Source organism: Humulus lupulus, chromosome 1 (genome assembly GCF_963169125.1).
Source record: "Humulus lupulus chromosome 1, drHumLupu1.1, whole genome shotgun sequence".
In the NCBI taxonomy this organism is placed as follows: domain Eukaryota; kingdom Viridiplantae; phylum Streptophyta; class Magnoliopsida; order Rosales; family Cannabaceae; genus Humulus; species Humulus lupulus.
In genome coordinates this window covers 127,850,812-127,867,508 of record NC_084793.1, presented here as the reverse complement: position 1 = coordinate 127,867,508, position 16,697 = coordinate 127,850,812, and the positions used below count along the sequence as shown (strand labels likewise).

General features: G+C 28.5%; 2 protein-coding genes across 2 annotated transcripts; one reads left to right on the top strand and one right to left on the bottom strand.

The window, feature by feature from the left end:
* The first annotated feature begins 436 nt into the window (after window positions 1–436).
* On the top strand, window positions 437–11,902 carry LOC133797675 (uncharacterized). Its single transcript, XM_062235664.1, has 8 exons — window positions 437–798; window positions 979–1,272; window positions 1,674–1,957; window positions 2,191–2,319; window positions 2,521–2,643; window positions 3,110–3,217; window positions 10,997–11,175; window positions 11,375–11,902. The coding sequence occupies exons 1-8, from the start codon at window positions 648–650 to the stop codon at window positions 11,496–11,498; spliced, it is 1,392 nt and encodes a 463-aa protein (XP_062091648.1). The 5' UTR covers window positions 437–647; the 3' UTR covers window positions 11,499–11,902.
* A 339-nt stretch (window positions 11,903–12,241) lies between these two features.
* LOC133797683 (peptidyl-prolyl cis-trans isomerase CYP40) lies at window positions 12,242–16,462 on the bottom strand. The gene is made up of 10 exons (XM_062235677.1): window positions 16,080–16,462; window positions 14,581–15,081; window positions 14,321–14,408; window positions 14,140–14,192; window positions 13,816–13,920; window positions 13,480–13,555; window positions 12,984–13,021; window positions 12,821–12,893; window positions 12,631–12,742; window positions 12,242–12,493 (listed from the first exon to the last, which is right to left on the bottom strand). Exons 1-8 carry the CDS (start codon window positions 16,248–16,250, stop codon window positions 12,840–12,842), a joined length of 1,086 nt encoding a protein of 361 aa, XP_062091661.1. The 5' UTR covers window positions 16,251–16,462; the 3' UTR covers window positions 12,242–12,493; window positions 12,631–12,742; window positions 12,821–12,839.
* Between the last annotated feature and the right edge of the window lie 235 nt (window positions 16,463–16,697).

The window sequence follows — 16,697 nt, the reverse complement described above, 5'->3', positions numbered from 1 at the left end:
CTTTTCGATGCAAAATCAATGGTCTTTCGATGCAAAATCGATGGTTCATCGATGATGTTTTGATGCAATCATGAAAAACTTGATTTTTGTCTAAAACGATGCAATTTCGATGCTCTGCACTGAAATTTGACGAAAACTTTGGAGGTTTATATTTTTTCACTCAAATATCGGTTTTAGATTATTTTTTTTTAATTTTGTTATTTTTTCAAGATCTACAAAAAAAGAGAGTGAGAGAATAAGAAATGTTAGAGAGAAAATTTGAATTGAGCGAGAGAATGAATGTTTGAATGTTATGAATATTTTTGTCTAAAAAAATTAAAATTTTCATATATTTGTTGGGATAGTAACTTATCTTGTTAGCATGTTAAAAAGTTTCATGCATATAAAATTAAAATTTTCATATATTTGCAATAGAAATTATGTTGTCATATCAAAAAAAATTAGTGGAGGATTATGCATATACCATGAAATTTCCCTTGAGTAATGCAACAGTCTCCCTCGATTTGAAATGAAATAGAACGCTCTTTTCGTCTCTGCTCTGTATTAAGAGCTTTCCACTTGTACTTCTACTTTCCCAGTGAGATATCACAGTTCTGTTGTGATCATCGTGAATCTTAATCTTCCGATTGGACGGAGCACAGTCGGAGATGATTCCACCAATGAATGCGGTCCGTACGATCTCTCAGGAGGCGTTTGACGAGCTTGTGAAGGAAAACATGGACGACCTTGGGATGGACCCAGTTGAGTCCCTCCAGGACGCCATCGAAACTCTTACTCTCCAGGGAGTCGATCTCTCAGGTCAGTTCCCACAAAACCCTCTCGTCCTTTCCCCATTTTCCTGAGGAAATTATTGAACCTCGGCTTTCTCTGCTTTTCCCACATTTTCTCAACAACCACCCGCACCCCATTTCGTTAGGTTTCAGATCCAGCATAATTTTATAGTTCGAAGGATTGTGTTTATGTGTGTTTGTATGGCAGGGATTGTCACTTGCGTACCAGGAGAGGGTGGTGTAAATGATAATCCTGTGATGCAGTGTTTAAATGAACTGAAAGCTTCTTCCAAGGATCAAAACTTGGATGAGAATTTGGATTCAGTGGCGGACTCGTTTGAAAATCTTGCCGAGCTATGTGGTGTACAAGGATCTGGAAATGCAGCAATAGCCACTAGGAATGGGGCGGTTGAATTAATTTGTTCTCTGTGTTCTAAGATTCAAATTGTGCAGGAAAAGGTTCTTGTTTCGGCTTTGAAGGCAATGGCATCTGTTCTTCATGGTATGGCATTACTAGTCATTGAGTTCATACTATTTGGCATTTGCTACTCTGATGAATTAAGAATTTGGGTGTGATTAAAAATTTGCATAGCGAGTGTCATTGGTAATTGCAACTTAAATATACCCTCGTTTTTTATATGAATATTCCTATTTTTAGAAAAATCTGTTGGATTTCAAATTGGAGAAGAGGGATTGAACCATCTCGAGCGTGACATATTAGAATGTGAAATGTTAGAACAGGAATATCTTTGGTGGTTATGTATGGAGGTACTTGTTAGTCGATTGTGGTTTGATTAGTGTATTAGATAATGCTAAGTAGTTTGTTCACCACGAAATTTTTGGACATTAGTAAGCTCATCTTCCTGGTGTTGTTTATAACTTCTATTTTCTTCTCAATTCTAGATCTTCAAAGTACAGAAATATTTCGGGCTAGTGGTGGACAGTCAGTTGTGATGAATATCTTGAATGGTGGTGTCCAAAATTTAGACATCTTGAACAGTGGTTTTGCTGTAGTTGCTGCAGCTGCAACTGGTAATGAGGTTCTAAAAGACTCATTTATGGAGTTGAAAATTGATGAACTTATTCTGCAAGCACTGAATCGACAGAGTGAAGGCAGCATTCAAAGTCTGTATGATGCTATTCGTGTTCTCCTAACACCTGATGATAACCGTGTTTTGGCTTCACAAGTAAGTCCGCAGTTCTCAGAAATATTTATCTCACTCTGATAGCAGCCATGCAGTTGAAAAGTTGGTCAATAACCAAAATTCACATATATTCCAGTATAAGATGGATGAGTAGGATTAGCATCATTCTCGGTTATGCTTTTTTGAATGTCTTTGTTTTCCATGCAAACCACTAAATGCCCTGAATAATGTTTTTCTAACAAGTAAATCTAACTTTTAGACTTGTGTAAATCAAGGTTTTTGGTTATGCAAGGAAATTTGCGAACATAGGAATTGCAGAAGCTCTGGTGGCTTCATTGCAGGCTGAGCTTAGCTCACCAAGTCTAGTGTCTGCTAGCATTGCTTTAAAGGCTGTCGCAGTTAATGTAAGTGTATTGTCATTCTTTAAGACATCAATGGTAATAAATGATTCTTTTTAGGTTTATCAATGCATTGAGTGTGGAGGTTCACTCAAAATGTGATTTACGATTATTATCACCATTAATCGTAAATCACATTTTGTTATCATTTATGTACTGGTTATAGGCTTTTTATTTCTTTGACACTGAGGCATTACAATTTCACAGGATGAAATATGTAGATCCATTTCTGAAAATGGTGGAATTGATGCATTGCTGCGATGCATTGATGACAGTGGCGAACAAGGCAATAAAAGTGTTGCTAGAGTTTTCTGTTCTTTGCTCTCTAAGGTCTGATCTAACTAAGGTCATTGATTTTGGCCAAGTAACAACCATTTATTTGATTTTTTTTACATCTGAAATCTTATACAGGTTGTCTGATTTTCATTTTGTCTGACTGTGAAATATGATACTATAATGTTTTTACCTGCATCTTAACCTAATAAACAGAAAATATGTATGAACAAGGAAACTGATTGGAGGGAGTTTATTTTTATTCCGATAGAGAATAAAAGGTTGGAGCAATTTTATTGCCCCTAATTGAACTTTGTTCCGGATGTGTATGTATTATGATAATAAGATAGTGATAGTACTAATAATTTTACCACAAGCAATATTGTGGAAATTGAAACCAACTTTGTTTTTGGTGCTTATTTATATTTACTAATTTCAGTGACATTGTTGCTGATTAACGATTTCCAGTTTTATTTGTTTCTGAATCTAATTAGTCCCTCTTATGTCTGTTGCAACTAATTAGTTGGCTGGAAGTGACACAAATAAGAATGTTATCATTGAGAAGGGAGGTTTGGACAGACTAATCAAACTCTCAGCCAGATTTTCCGATGACCCTTCTGTCCTACAAGAGGTAAGAAGATATACAAGTCTTCATATTAAGGTCAAAGTTATATTTACTTCATGTACGTTATACACACATATTTACATACTAGATACAAATAAAGTACAATGCCAGTTTGTATTATTGTCATGAAAATTTCAAATAAATAAACAACATTATATATAAAAGAACATAAACATATTAAATGAAAAATTAAATCAAAACACTATTTATAATTTTTTTAAATATATATATATAATATGATAACCCTTTTAAACATAAATGATAATTCTTTTAATAAAAATCAAAGATTATGTATTATATATTATTATTATAATGATATTTTATATCATTTCAAATTTATATTGATATAAATATTAATTATCTACTCTTGTATTAAATATTATTATAATAATAATATTTGAATTCATATTAATATAATTAGTTAAAAAAATAGGATTATATATTATTATCATAATAATATTTTATAACATTTAAATTTATATTAATATAATTATTAAATATCTAGTATTATATTATAATAATGATATTTTATAATCTTTGAATTTGAATTTATATTAATATAATTATTATATATATTGTCTTATATTAAATATTATTATAATAATGATATTTTATAATATTTGAATTTATATTAATGTAATTGATAAATATCTATTTTTAAATTAGTTTTAAATGTATATTCCGTTAAATATTTAGAATATTTCATTAAAGTTAACAAAACAAATTGTTAAAATCAAGAATTTCCGTTATCTACACTTTATATAGAAGATATATATATATATATATATATATAGTAGATACAAGCAACGTGCAATGCACGTTTTCTTAGTTTTGTTTATAAAATTTATTAATTATGTTTATTAAATTTGTATGATTGTCTTATAAATTTCAATAAATAAACAATGTTATACATAAAATAATGACATAAACATATTAAAAGAAAAATTAAACCAAAACATTGTTTATGGTTGTTTTAAAATATATATATATAATATGATAACTTTTTAGATCACAAATTACCATATTTAATATGCAAAACATTAATGAGACTATTTAAATTACCTTAATGATTGGAGAATAAACTTGTTTATTATAAATGTTATTCCAATTTATTATGTAGTTACACAGTTATACTATTTATATACACACGACTCCTATATATAATATATTTATAATATTTATTGTTATTCAATATAAATATATATTTATATAAGTTAAATCAAATAATGTATAATGTATACACAATCATATTATTTGTACATAAACGACACCTATATATAATGTATTTATAACGTTTGTTGTTATTTAATATGAATATATATATAAATATATATATATTTAGTTAAGTTACATTAAGTAATAAAAAAAACATGTTTTTTTTATAAATATAAATGATAAATTTTTTAATAAAAATTAAGATTATGTTTTATATATTATTATAATAATGATATTTTATAATATTTAAATTTATATGAATATAATTATTAAATATCTAGTTTTCTAATAAATATTATTATAATAATGTTGTTTTATACTATTTAAATTTATATTAATATTAATATAATTAATAAATATCTATTTTTAATAAATTTTAAAAATATATTTCGTTAAATATTTGCAATGTTCTCTTAAAGTTAACAAAAAAATGGTTGAAACTAAGAATTTCTTATATGTACATACTTTTTATATAGAAGATATATCTCTTCTATATTCTTATAGAATATAAAACATATATTATATAATCTTTTGTTGTCACTGCCAAATTCAAAAATTAGAACAAATATCAACTTAAACAAAAATAAATAAATAAATAAATTAAAATATGATATTTTTAAGAAATTTTATGATAATTTAAATAATTAAATCATATTTATTTTTAAAATAATAAAGTTATACATGCCATTTTTTTATCTTATAAATTTGTGTAGTAGTTTATTTTTTATCAAGTGATTGAAGTTCTTTTTCCTTATCAAATTCACCAAAGGATATTAGGAGATATATTACAAACTAAAAATAGTTGATGCAAGTATATTACTCTACGCTATGACTTTTTCTATTCTTATTTTATTATATTATTAATTTATTTTTAAATATTATTGTAATTTATATATATGCCATGTAGCCATGTAAATATATATCTATGTCAATATTATGTTTAGATGTGGTATATGTAGAGATTATTGATTTAAATATTTATATATATTATATAATTATAATTCATTTTGTTATATATATAAATATATATATTAAAAAATGTGAACCACCAATTTTTATTAAAATTATAGACAATGTTTTGTCATAATTTTTTAATACATTTATGTCATACATTATATCAAACATCTTTTATTTATTTTTATGATATTGTTTATTTATTTAAAATTTATATGATAATTAAAAAATATAATAAAAATAAGTACATGTTTAAATAAAGATGCTTACAACTTTAAAATTAAACAAATATGCATTATATATTGCTTATATTTATATATATATATATATTAGATACAAGCAACGTGCAATACATGCTTGCTTAGTTTTATTTTTAGAACTAGAAAACATAACCGCACTTCGCGCTGTCTTTTGTAATTATTAAAAGAATATGCATATTTTAAAATATTTTTTGGGAGATTGTAGGGTTGTGATTCATTTTTACCTTACTCGTACAACATGTTCTTTATATGGACATGTGAGGGCGTCTTGACCACAATTTTTTTTCATAATGGTGTTCATTGTATATGTTTTTGAAAGATTCTGAATAAATAAAGTAGGAGTGAACATTTGATCCGAAAAACCAGCAAACCCGCCCGACCCGCAACCCAAAAACCCGTTTTTTGGGAAAACCCGTCGGATTCGGGTTAAATCCGACCCGAACCCGAAAAAAGTCGGTTCGGGTTCGGGTTTGAAGTTTGTTAAAACTCGGGTTCGGGTTCAAACCCGAAATCCAAAAAAATGGTATTTTTGAAAAAAAAAAGTGTAAAAAAATGGTATTTTTGCAAAATTTGGCTTTTCGGCCCAAAACTCAATTGGCCTAGTCCAACCCAAAATCCGAAGAAAAATGGTATTTTTGAAGAAAAAATGGTATTCTTGAAAAAAGGTGTAAAAAAATGGTATTTTTGCAAAATTTGGCTTTTCAGCCCAAAACACAAATGGTCCAGCCCAACCCGAATCAAACCCAAACCCGAATAAAACCCGAAACCCGAAAAAACCAAAAAATTTCAGATCGGTTTCGGTACTATTTTTCTCAACCCGAAATCTGTAAAACCCGAACCCGAAAACCCGACCCGTGTGCACCCCTAAAATAAAGTGCTAAAAACAAAGTTCAAAAAGCTTGTTGTACGTGTGCTTTTAGTTTTTATTATTATTATCATTATTATACGCTTTGCGTGATTTTTTTTTATAAAAAGTCTAAATTATGTATAAGAAAATTTATGTTTTGTGTAACATTTATTTTGGTCGATTATCTATTTGAACCCTTTATTTTTAAAAATTAACTTTTAGACCTCGTGTTTTGTCAAAATATTAAATATAGGAATTGATAGATCGATTATTTGAACATTGTACTTTGATCGATTACCTGTTTTGACCCTTTAATTTTAAAAATTAACATTTTGACCATGTATTTATTCAAAAGGTTCAAAATTCTTTATAAAAATTAAATTATATATATAATTTATGTTTTCTGTAAGGGTTCATACTCTTTTGAACTTTGTATTTTAGCCGATTACCTGTTGGGACCTTTATTTTTAAAAATTAACTTGTGGACCTCAAGTTTTGTCAAAAGGTTAAAAATAAGAACAAATAAATCGGTTATTTGAACACTTTATTTTGGTCGATTACTCATTTTGATTTTTTATTTTTAAAAATTAACATTTGGACTATGTATTTATTCAAAGTGTTAAAAATTCTCTATAAAAAAATAAATTATATAAATATATATATAATTATCTATATAATTTATGTTTTTTTATAAGGTTTCATATCATTTTGAACTTTGTATTTTAGCAGATTGTCTGTTTGGATTTTTTATTTTTTAAAATTAACTTGTGAACCTTGTGTTTTGTCAATAAGTTGATTACCCATTTGGATCATTTATTGTTAAAAAATTAATATTTAGAACTCATGTTTTGTCAAAATATTAATAATACAAATAGATAGATTATTTATTTATTATTATTACATATAGATATGTTTAATTGATATCTATTATTATTGAAACAAAAATGAGAAAAAAGAGAAAATAGATAGTTTTTTCTTAATTAATTAATAGCCATAAATTAGAAAAGTGAAGTAGAAAAATGAGAAAAATTAATAGTTATTTATATTTATAATTTAATTAAATAGTTGTCCTAATTAAATATCTAATCAAATTTGAATTAAAATTAAAATATATGTAAAAATAAGAAAATAGAAAAGGTGCTTTGGAGTAATTTTAAAGTGCCACATCATATAAATATATTAGAAAATAAACCTCCCCTTCGTGTAATTTTTTTATAATAATTTTAAAAATATATATTTAAGGTAATTTTATATTTGTTTGATAAATATTATAATTTTGTAAATCAACTATATATATTTAACGTATTTCTATATTTGTTTGACTAATTTGTATAATGTGAGATAAATTTATACTTTTTGTAATTCCTCCAATTTTTTTAAGTTATGCTCTAATAGTAAAGTTGTATTAAAAATATCTAATCAATCAATTATTTGTTTCTCTCTCCTTTCAAGAAATTAATAGAATGTATAATAGTATTTGAAAAGCAAGAGATAGGAATAAATTAAGTTAACAAACAATATTAACATCAATTATCATAATTATATACTTTTTAATTCATAATATGTTTTTTGTTTCCAATTTTTTTTTTTTTTGTCCTTCACATCAACCTCCGCATCTTTTGTTGCTTCTGAAATGTCCATTAAATTACAATCTAGAAAACATTTATTTACTATAATGAAAACAAATTACAAATCCAAACAATACCATTAGTAATATCATTTTGTCAAAAGCTTGAGAAAATATCAAATGAGAAAAATACAATTATTAATATTGATAATTGATGATAATAATTATAATATTTTGAATAAGAAAATAGATATATAGAGAACTAAAATTCAAACAATATTAATATTAATACTTGGTTAGCTAATTAAATTCGAAAATATAAATATACGTTTTCAGTACATATAGTAAACAATATCATAGTATCACGATCCACGTTTAATTTCTTCTCCTTCAAAAAACAAAAGAAAATACCAAAATCTACAAATCAACCATAAATAAATATACATATATTGCACAACGGCGAGTTCTTAATCAGTGAGTTCTCTCTACATTTGTCAGGTGCACAAAACTTACTTGAAAATACTTTTTGAGATATATTGTAGTGTCAACATAGTTTGATATTCATGTGTGTGGAAATATGCATGATATACATTGAAAATCATGTACGTGTATATGATACACAAAAAACTTGAGAAAATGCTGGTATACTTGGAAATGATATTCATAGGATATACACAAACCAACAATTTTAGATATACAATCTCTATATATACACATATATTTATGTATATATAGATAGATTTTTTACCTTGAAACTGGAATTATTGATTACTATTCTTTTAAGAGTCAAACCATAAAGCTAAATAAATTATGATATACAAAAACTTAAAAAGAAATGTTGGTACACTTGGAAATGATACTAATAGGATATACACAAACTAACAATTTTAGATATATAATTTGTATATATACACATATTCATATATATAGAAAGATTGAATACTTTGAAACTTGAATTATTGATTATTACTCACTTGAGTAATTGATAGCCAATCCATGAAACTAAATAAATTCTTAATCAAATTAATATTATGTGTATATATATATTGATGTGTACATTGATATTTTTATTTGTTAAGATATTTTGGTTTGAAATTTGAAATTTTTACCTTTTTGTTTAGGGTTTATACTTTTTTGGACCCTGTGTTTTGACAAATTACTTTCTGGACCCTATGTTTTGTAAAATGGTTAAAATAGAACCATAAACCCGATTTTGGTCAATGTTTTATCAACTAAAGTCACAAATAATTTACCAAGCTAACAATTCAGAACAAAAATAAAATCATTTTGCTTAAAAACTATATTTTTATATTCAATTTTTTCTTCATCAAAATTGAGTTTAAGGTTCTATTTTAACTATTTTACAAAACATAGGGTTCAAAAAATAATTTGTCAAAATACAGGGTCCAAACAGGTAATGAGACAAAACACATGGTCCAAAAATGTATAAACCCTTTTGTTTATTATTATTTTTTAAAATTTAGATATTTAAGTATTAATTAATACTTCTTTATGTTTTTTTATAGATAGATAGATGCTATTTTTAATTTACATTTTTAAAACACATATATCTAAAATAAAACAATATTTATGTAAAATACATTACTATATTAATTTATACAATATATGCTTTGAATGTATTAATTAATATATAAATGTAGTTAGTAGTTACGTTTTTTTTATTACTACATTTTTTTTAAATGTGTAAAATAGATTAAGTAAATGATAATATCTTGTAATTATCTTATTTAAATTTAAAAAACATGTAGCTACATATTTTTTAAAACTTGCAAGGTACATTTTTTTTTAAATTACTCCATTATTATAATCTATAAAATGAATAAAAAAATTAAATTAAATGAGAAAATAAATAAAGTACTTTGGAGCAATTTTAGTTTTTTAAAAGTGTAAAATAGATTGAGTAAATAATATAATATCTTATAAATATCTTATTTAAATTTTATAAGCATGTAACTACTTATATTTTTTTTAAATTACTATATTATTATAATTTATAAAATGAAGAAAAAAATTAGATTAATGAATAAAATAAATATAGTGCTTTGAAGTAATTTTTGTTTTTTAAACGTTTAAAATAGATAGAGTAAAGAATAATATTTTATAAATATCTTATTTAAATTTAAAAAACATGTAACTTCTTAAAAAATTTTAAATTACTATATTATTATAATCTATAAAATGAATAAAAATTAGATTAAAAGAGAAAATAGATAAAATGTTTTAGAGCAATTTTAGAATGCTACATCATCTTCTTGAAGCTCTCATTTATATAATATATAAATTTATTAATTATTTTTATTAAATTTTTATAATTGTCATATAAATTTCAAATAAATAAATAATATTATATATAAAAAAATAACATAAGCATATTAAATTAAAAATTAATCCTAAATATGGTTTATAATTTTTAAAAATATATATAATATGATAACTTTTTAAAATATAAATGATAATTTTTTAATAAAATTTAGATTATGTATTAGATATATAATTATAATGATATTATATAATATTTAAATTTATATTAATACAAATATTAAATATTGTTATAATAATAATATTTGAATTCATTTGAATTTGAATTGTATTAATATAATTAATAAATATCTATTTTTAATTAGTTTTAAAAGTATATTCGGTTAAATATTTAGAATATTTCGTTAAAGTTAACAAAACAAACTGTTAAAACTAAGAATTTTCATATCTACACACTTTTTATATAGAAGAGATATTGTGGGAGAAGGAGAGTTAATATAGATACTAATGTTTTATTTTTTCTTCAAACCACCCTCTTTCTTCATACTGAGAATCATGGTTAGTTTTCGATGCTTGGACAGTATATTGCAAGTTGGAAGGAGGAACCATGCTGGGCGTACCATTACCTTTGTTGTCTCACACTTGTTTACATATGCTTACAGATTATGTCAATTATCTCTATACTCTCCTTAAGATCACCAGAAAGAGCAGCACGTGCAATGGAAGCTGGGTCTGGAGACCTTGCCATTCAAGCCATGCAGAAGTTTGCAGCAGCACAACAAATGCAGAAAAGTGCTTGTCTCATGATCCGTAATCTTGTTGCTAGGAACCCTGAAAACAGGCAAGTCTTTCTCTCATATCCCATTTGTCTACTCTGTCTAATCACCTTTATGAGATTTCTATTATAGATTGCAATACAAAATGAACTTTTTACTTTCAAATTGCCTTTTAGTTTTCTCGCCTTTAATCGTGAGTCAGCTTGCTAGTACTGCTTTATTGAAGCTCAATAACTTCTAAATCAATATTTTCACCTTTGACAGAACTATTCTGTTAAATAACGGCGTGGAGAAGCATATAAGGAAGGCCAAACAAAACCATGAGTTCTGTAAGGAGGCTGCTACTGATGCTCTAAGGGATCTGGGACTTGATGACTACAACTCATAATTCTCTCACTTCCCAATTTAGTTCTGTGGATAGAATTCTTTGCTAGGAGATTTTTTTTCTCTACTTTTTTTTCCTTTTAATTGAGATGTGGGTGATTTAGTCTGTTCCAGTACGCGCTCTACCTTGTTATACCAAAAAAAAAAGAAAGAGGTTTCTGGTGTGACAAACAATAACGGAAAAAGCAGAAAGAAAGACAGGAAAAATCTAGTATGGTCATTGATTGATGTATTATTGTACACTGTTGAGATTCTTTATGTCTGCCCAACGGTGAAGTGTTTTATTTTCGTGTCTATTTGTGTTCAACTTCCCACCAACGCGAATAAATTTGGAAGACATAATCGTATCCCACTGAGGCAGACAATGGCTTTGCAACAATTTTCGGCAAGTAAAACATCTCACTCTGAGTAGGTATGATAAGTGCTGCCATGCACATCATATATTTACTAGTGGTATATAATGTAAGTAATGGTTTTGTTTACCTTCTTAGCTTTGTTGGACATATATGTCGCATGTAAAATTTAGTAGGGCACCATTTTAAGTTGGAGTAAGTTCCGTTTATATAAAAATAATAATAATAACAAATAACTGAAAAAGGCAGACCGAGGCCTATCATAAAGAGGTGGGCCTGATTTCAGAAAGTGCCAAACTTACCGTGCCATTAAATGGCATGAAAACTTTGGGCGTTACCAGAGAATAAGGAACATGAATCAGACCATACATAGTAGATTGCAACAAACTGCCAAGACAAGATAAAATCAAAATTTCACATTATATACCCAAAATCCTTTCCCATATGGAACATGACAAAATTCTTGATTTATATTAATCCAGTAAAAGTTCATAAGTTTACCTAAGCTAGAAAAGACTTCCCACATGAAGAGATGATCAAAAAAAGAACTAGAACCCTATCAAATTTGGTTCAAGCCTCAGATTTTTTACAGTTAAATATTTATCCTGTGGGGGAAGCGGCTAGTTTTCCATTCAAATTAAACAACCTACAAAATAATAGAAAGCATTAGTGAGTAAAAATGGCAATAACAGGAAACAAAGACCCAATTGCTTGAAGGATAAAAAAAACACATGTAAAACATTCATGGAACAATGATGAAGACTATTGTTAACAATTTATTACCTAAATCTCCCTCCAGAAAGTCAGGTAGTAACTAAAAAAGCCTGAACCACTTGACTCTAACACTATGAATACGTTCATGAAATCTGATACTTTCTCTGAATTTGTGGGCAGCCTGCATAGTGAACCACATAAGGAGTCTACATACCAAAATGGAGTTATGAAATGAAAATGACAAGCAACATAGCAATACCGGTTTTCCAACTGAAATGCTATTGAAACATTTTGCTGTATGCTTTTCTCTCCAGATCGCGCCGATCAGCAATCTGTAATAGTTCACAAAATTTTACATTTAATTACAGTGGAAAGTAATTTCTTGCTATTTAAACTTCACAATTTTGATGTAATGTACATACCTTCTTCTTAGCAACAGCGAGTTCTTTTTTTATTCCAGCTGTAATCACAAGATACATATAAGCTATTAGCAAGTTCAACAGTTTACTCTAAAAGGTAGGTTATTATAGAAATCACTTTACTGCCGTCATGTACTTATTTAACATCACTTGAAATTTTAAGATTTGACCAATTATTAGATGCTCAAAAATTCAATTGAAAATCCAAAACTAGACACTGTTAATCTCTTTCGTACAAAGCTTTGGTAACTTAAGTAAGACAATGCTATACCTTCCATACACAGTAACCAGGATTGTTCAAACAGAATTCCATATATATAAATATATATATATATAATAAGAGGAGAGAGAGAATATCCATCTTTTTCACACACAATAAAGCTCTATGTAGTCTGTGTTGAGTACAGATAACATTATAGTTTCAGAATTCTACAATTATTACGTTGTTTGATTTTATAACAAATGAATGGCCATAAGACAGTCTAAAACTTTCACTAACCGTCATTTGGCTCCAAATCTATTGCCTTCTTGAAGCTTTCAACTGCAGCATCAATGTCATTGAGGGCCATGTATGCCTGAAAAAAGATGGTGCCAAATTGTTAAGATTTGAAAATATAATGTAATCATTTGAATCAGCCAAGAGACAACTCCTATAGCGAAGGCCCAAAAGATATAGTGCTTTACAGACTTTATAGGATAAGGAGAATTAATGGAGCACTAAAACAAAAACAAAAACTAAAGTGGGTGCACGGGCAAACTTTCATTCACCATATGAGTGGCTTAAATAAATCCCTGAACACTAACGTTCCTTTCGTAATTAATGGAAGATACCAACCTGACCCTGGCGGAACAAAGCTTTCACATTGTTGTCTCCATCACGCATTGCAAAGTCTGTGTCTAACAGTGCTCCTTTCAGATCTCCTAATTTCAGCTTACAGGCCTAAAACAAAATTCCAACAAATATTTATGTTTAAGAGAAACAGTGGACTCAAGAAGAGCCACCAAGTGATTTTTGGAAAAGAAGAAAAAAAGGAACTAAACAGAAATGATTTCCATAGTTGATTTAGATGACAATTCACATACATCTTCAACTCGAGGTTGATAAAATGTTTCTAAACAGAATAAACACATTGGAATGAGATAAAGAGCATGAACTTACAGAGCTGTTTGTAAAAATCTGTGACTTTGTCTTTCTCAAAGACGAACTCCTCCCTGAAAAAACATTGAAGAATGTATACAATGAGTAACATAGAAGCATGATGAGCCGATGAAGCAATTTTCAGTTTCACTCAGTCAAATATTTGGGAATGGCATATTTTAATGGGGAAAGGACATGCTACCTTCATCAATGCCATCTTTCTCCCAACATATATCCAGATAACGCAAGGCCTTCCTGTACTTTTTAAGAGCCATCTTAAAGTCTTGTTTCTGCCAACACAATATGAAAGAGAAGTTAAAACCAAACATACAACATTTTTCCACTAAATGTGCTTTGATAAAGAATTTTCTAATGAAAATAAACTCAATTCATCATAATATAATATAAAAGTTCGTTTAAAATATTAGAATACAAACACAAACAAAGGCACGTATTAAGTACCTTGTATGAGTCATTACCAAAGGCCTTCACTGTTTCAACAGCAGTCATCCACCAAGACAAGTCATTAGGACTCTTATCAAGATCAGCGGGCCAGTCGGGATATGTATCACCATCATTGAAAAAATTACATATTCCATCATCTGCCCCCTCGGGAATCTCTCCACAGTCTGCAATGATGGCCTCAGCAGTTGGACAATCACCCTCACCAATTGTAATGTGCTCAATTGACCGAACAACCCCCATTCCTTTAGTTACCTTCCCAAATACAACATGTTTTCCATCCAAATGAGATGTGCGAGTTGTTGTGATGAAAAATTGAGAGCCATTTGTGTCTGGACCGGAATTAGCCATTGACAACATCCCTTTCCTTTCATGTTTCAGTTCAAAATTCTCATCTTCGAATTTCAAGCCATAGATAGATTCTCCCCCAGTACCATCTCCGGCTGAAATATCCCCACATTGAACCATAAAGCCCTTGATAACTCTATGAAAACGGACTCCCTATACCAACAACAGAAATAAGAGTAGAATCAGGAAAGGTACCATAGACGGCAGGTAGCTATAGTCAATTCTATCAAATTCGAAGAGCACTACAGAAAGCACATTATCACATTCCTCTTATGAAAACACATCCCATAATCATTAACACTATGCCAGAAAAAGAACAAAATACAAAGGGGGTTCAATCCAATTGGCTTTATGAAACCAACCTTATCTAATTACTAAATTCTACTAACCAATGTCCTTATTTTTCCTTCCTAAAGAAAAACTAAAATCCAGACTACCAAGAGATATTCAAGATAACTTCAAACGTCAACATCAATACGACATGAAAACACAGTTTAGAAAGAAAAAAAATACAAGAAAAATAATTAAAAAAAACGAAAAAAAAAATCCCGGCAAACATTACTCCATTGGCACCTCTATCGAAATCAATAGAGTATATTACTAAAACTCCAAATATTCTACAGAAACAATACGAAAAAGACATCACTTTATAAACCCAACTGGTAAACATTACTCCGTTGTCACCTTTCTTGAAAATCAATTGATCTTATAGCCGAACAAAAACCAAACAGACTTTAAAAACTATCGAAAAAAGACACCATTTTGTAATCCCAACACTAGAACCATCAAATACCCAGATATTAATATCATCAAAAAAGATTAATGATAACCAAAAGCTAAACGAATACAACCAGCCAGACAGACCTGTCTGGTCTCTTCATAGTCAAGGGCATCACCGTCTTTTCCTCGCCCCTAAAACGAAAATGCTAAATCCGTACATTGTGGTCAATGACCACGCAAAAAATGTAACTTGTAAAAACAAGGAGGGGTTTTTAAGTTCATCCGGGCATTTTCGATTTCCTCTCCTCCGATCAAGAACAAGAAAACGAACCCCCTTTTTTTTCACCAAAACCATCATAAACCCAGATGCAAACTTGCTCATAAACACACAACATGTACATACAAACTATATCTCTCATATGAGAGGGCACCTTGTAGTGGAGTGGGACACCTGTGATGGGACCAATGCCCTTCTCTCCGGTACAAAGAGCCCTGAAATTCTCGGTCGTTTTGGGCACCACATCTTCATAAAGCTCGACCACTACCCTCCCTTCGAGCTCTCCTCCGATACTAATATCAAGAAAACACCTTGGCCTCACCATTATCTAGCTCTGCTTTTTCTCTCCGTGCATAAAAGTATATATAGGAAGAGGAATATACGTTTGAGGAGGTTGTTTCTAGAGCCTTCTTCGTGATGCTGTGCTTCTATATAGTGAGAAAGAGTAATTATTCAGAACCCTATTAAGTCTTCCCCACCACCCTATTTATTTCGAAATACCTCTCCCTCTTCTTCTACTTCTCTCTCCCCATCTGCCATTTTTTTCAAAAGTCTCGCAAATCTGACCGTACACCGTATACTTTTTATTTTATTTTCATGCCCTTGTCCTCTTCTGTATTTTACTTTTTACTCCTTTGCTGAAGTATGGGGACACACTTACTAATTTGTAATGTAATCAAATTCACAATAATTCCACGGAGAAAACAATATAGCTAAGTAAAGAGTTATTTATTTAGAATAACTAAAAAGAGAAACAAAATTGCTACAAGAG

Excerpts from the sequence above, each read along its gene's own strand:
- LOC133797675 (XM_062235664.1), top strand. The coding sequence starts at position 648 with ATGATTCCACCAATGAATGCGGTCCGTACGATCTCTCAGGAGGCGTTT. Across the intron at positions 2,320-2,520 it reads TAAAGGCTGTCGCAGTTAAT|GATGAAATATGTAGATCCAT; the intron begins GTAAGTGTATTG and ends ACAATTTCACAG. Across the intron at positions 2,644-3,109 it reads TCTGTTCTTTGCTCTCTAAG|TTGGCTGGAAGTGACACAAA; the intron begins GTCTGATCTAAC and ends GCAACTAATTAG.
- LOC133797683 (XM_062235677.1), bottom strand. The coding sequence starts at position 16,250 with ATGGTGAGGCCAAGGTGTTTTCTTGATATTAGTATCGGAGGAGAGCTC. Across the intron at positions 15,082-16,079 it reads GTGTCCCACTCCACTACAAG|GGAGTCCGTTTTCATAGAGT; the intron begins GTGCCCTCTCAT and ends TTGTTGGTATAG. Across the intron at positions 14,193-14,320 it reads GAAAGATGGCATTGATGAAG|GGAGGAGTTCGTCTTTGAGA; the intron begins GTAGCATGTCCT and ends ATGTTTTTTCAG.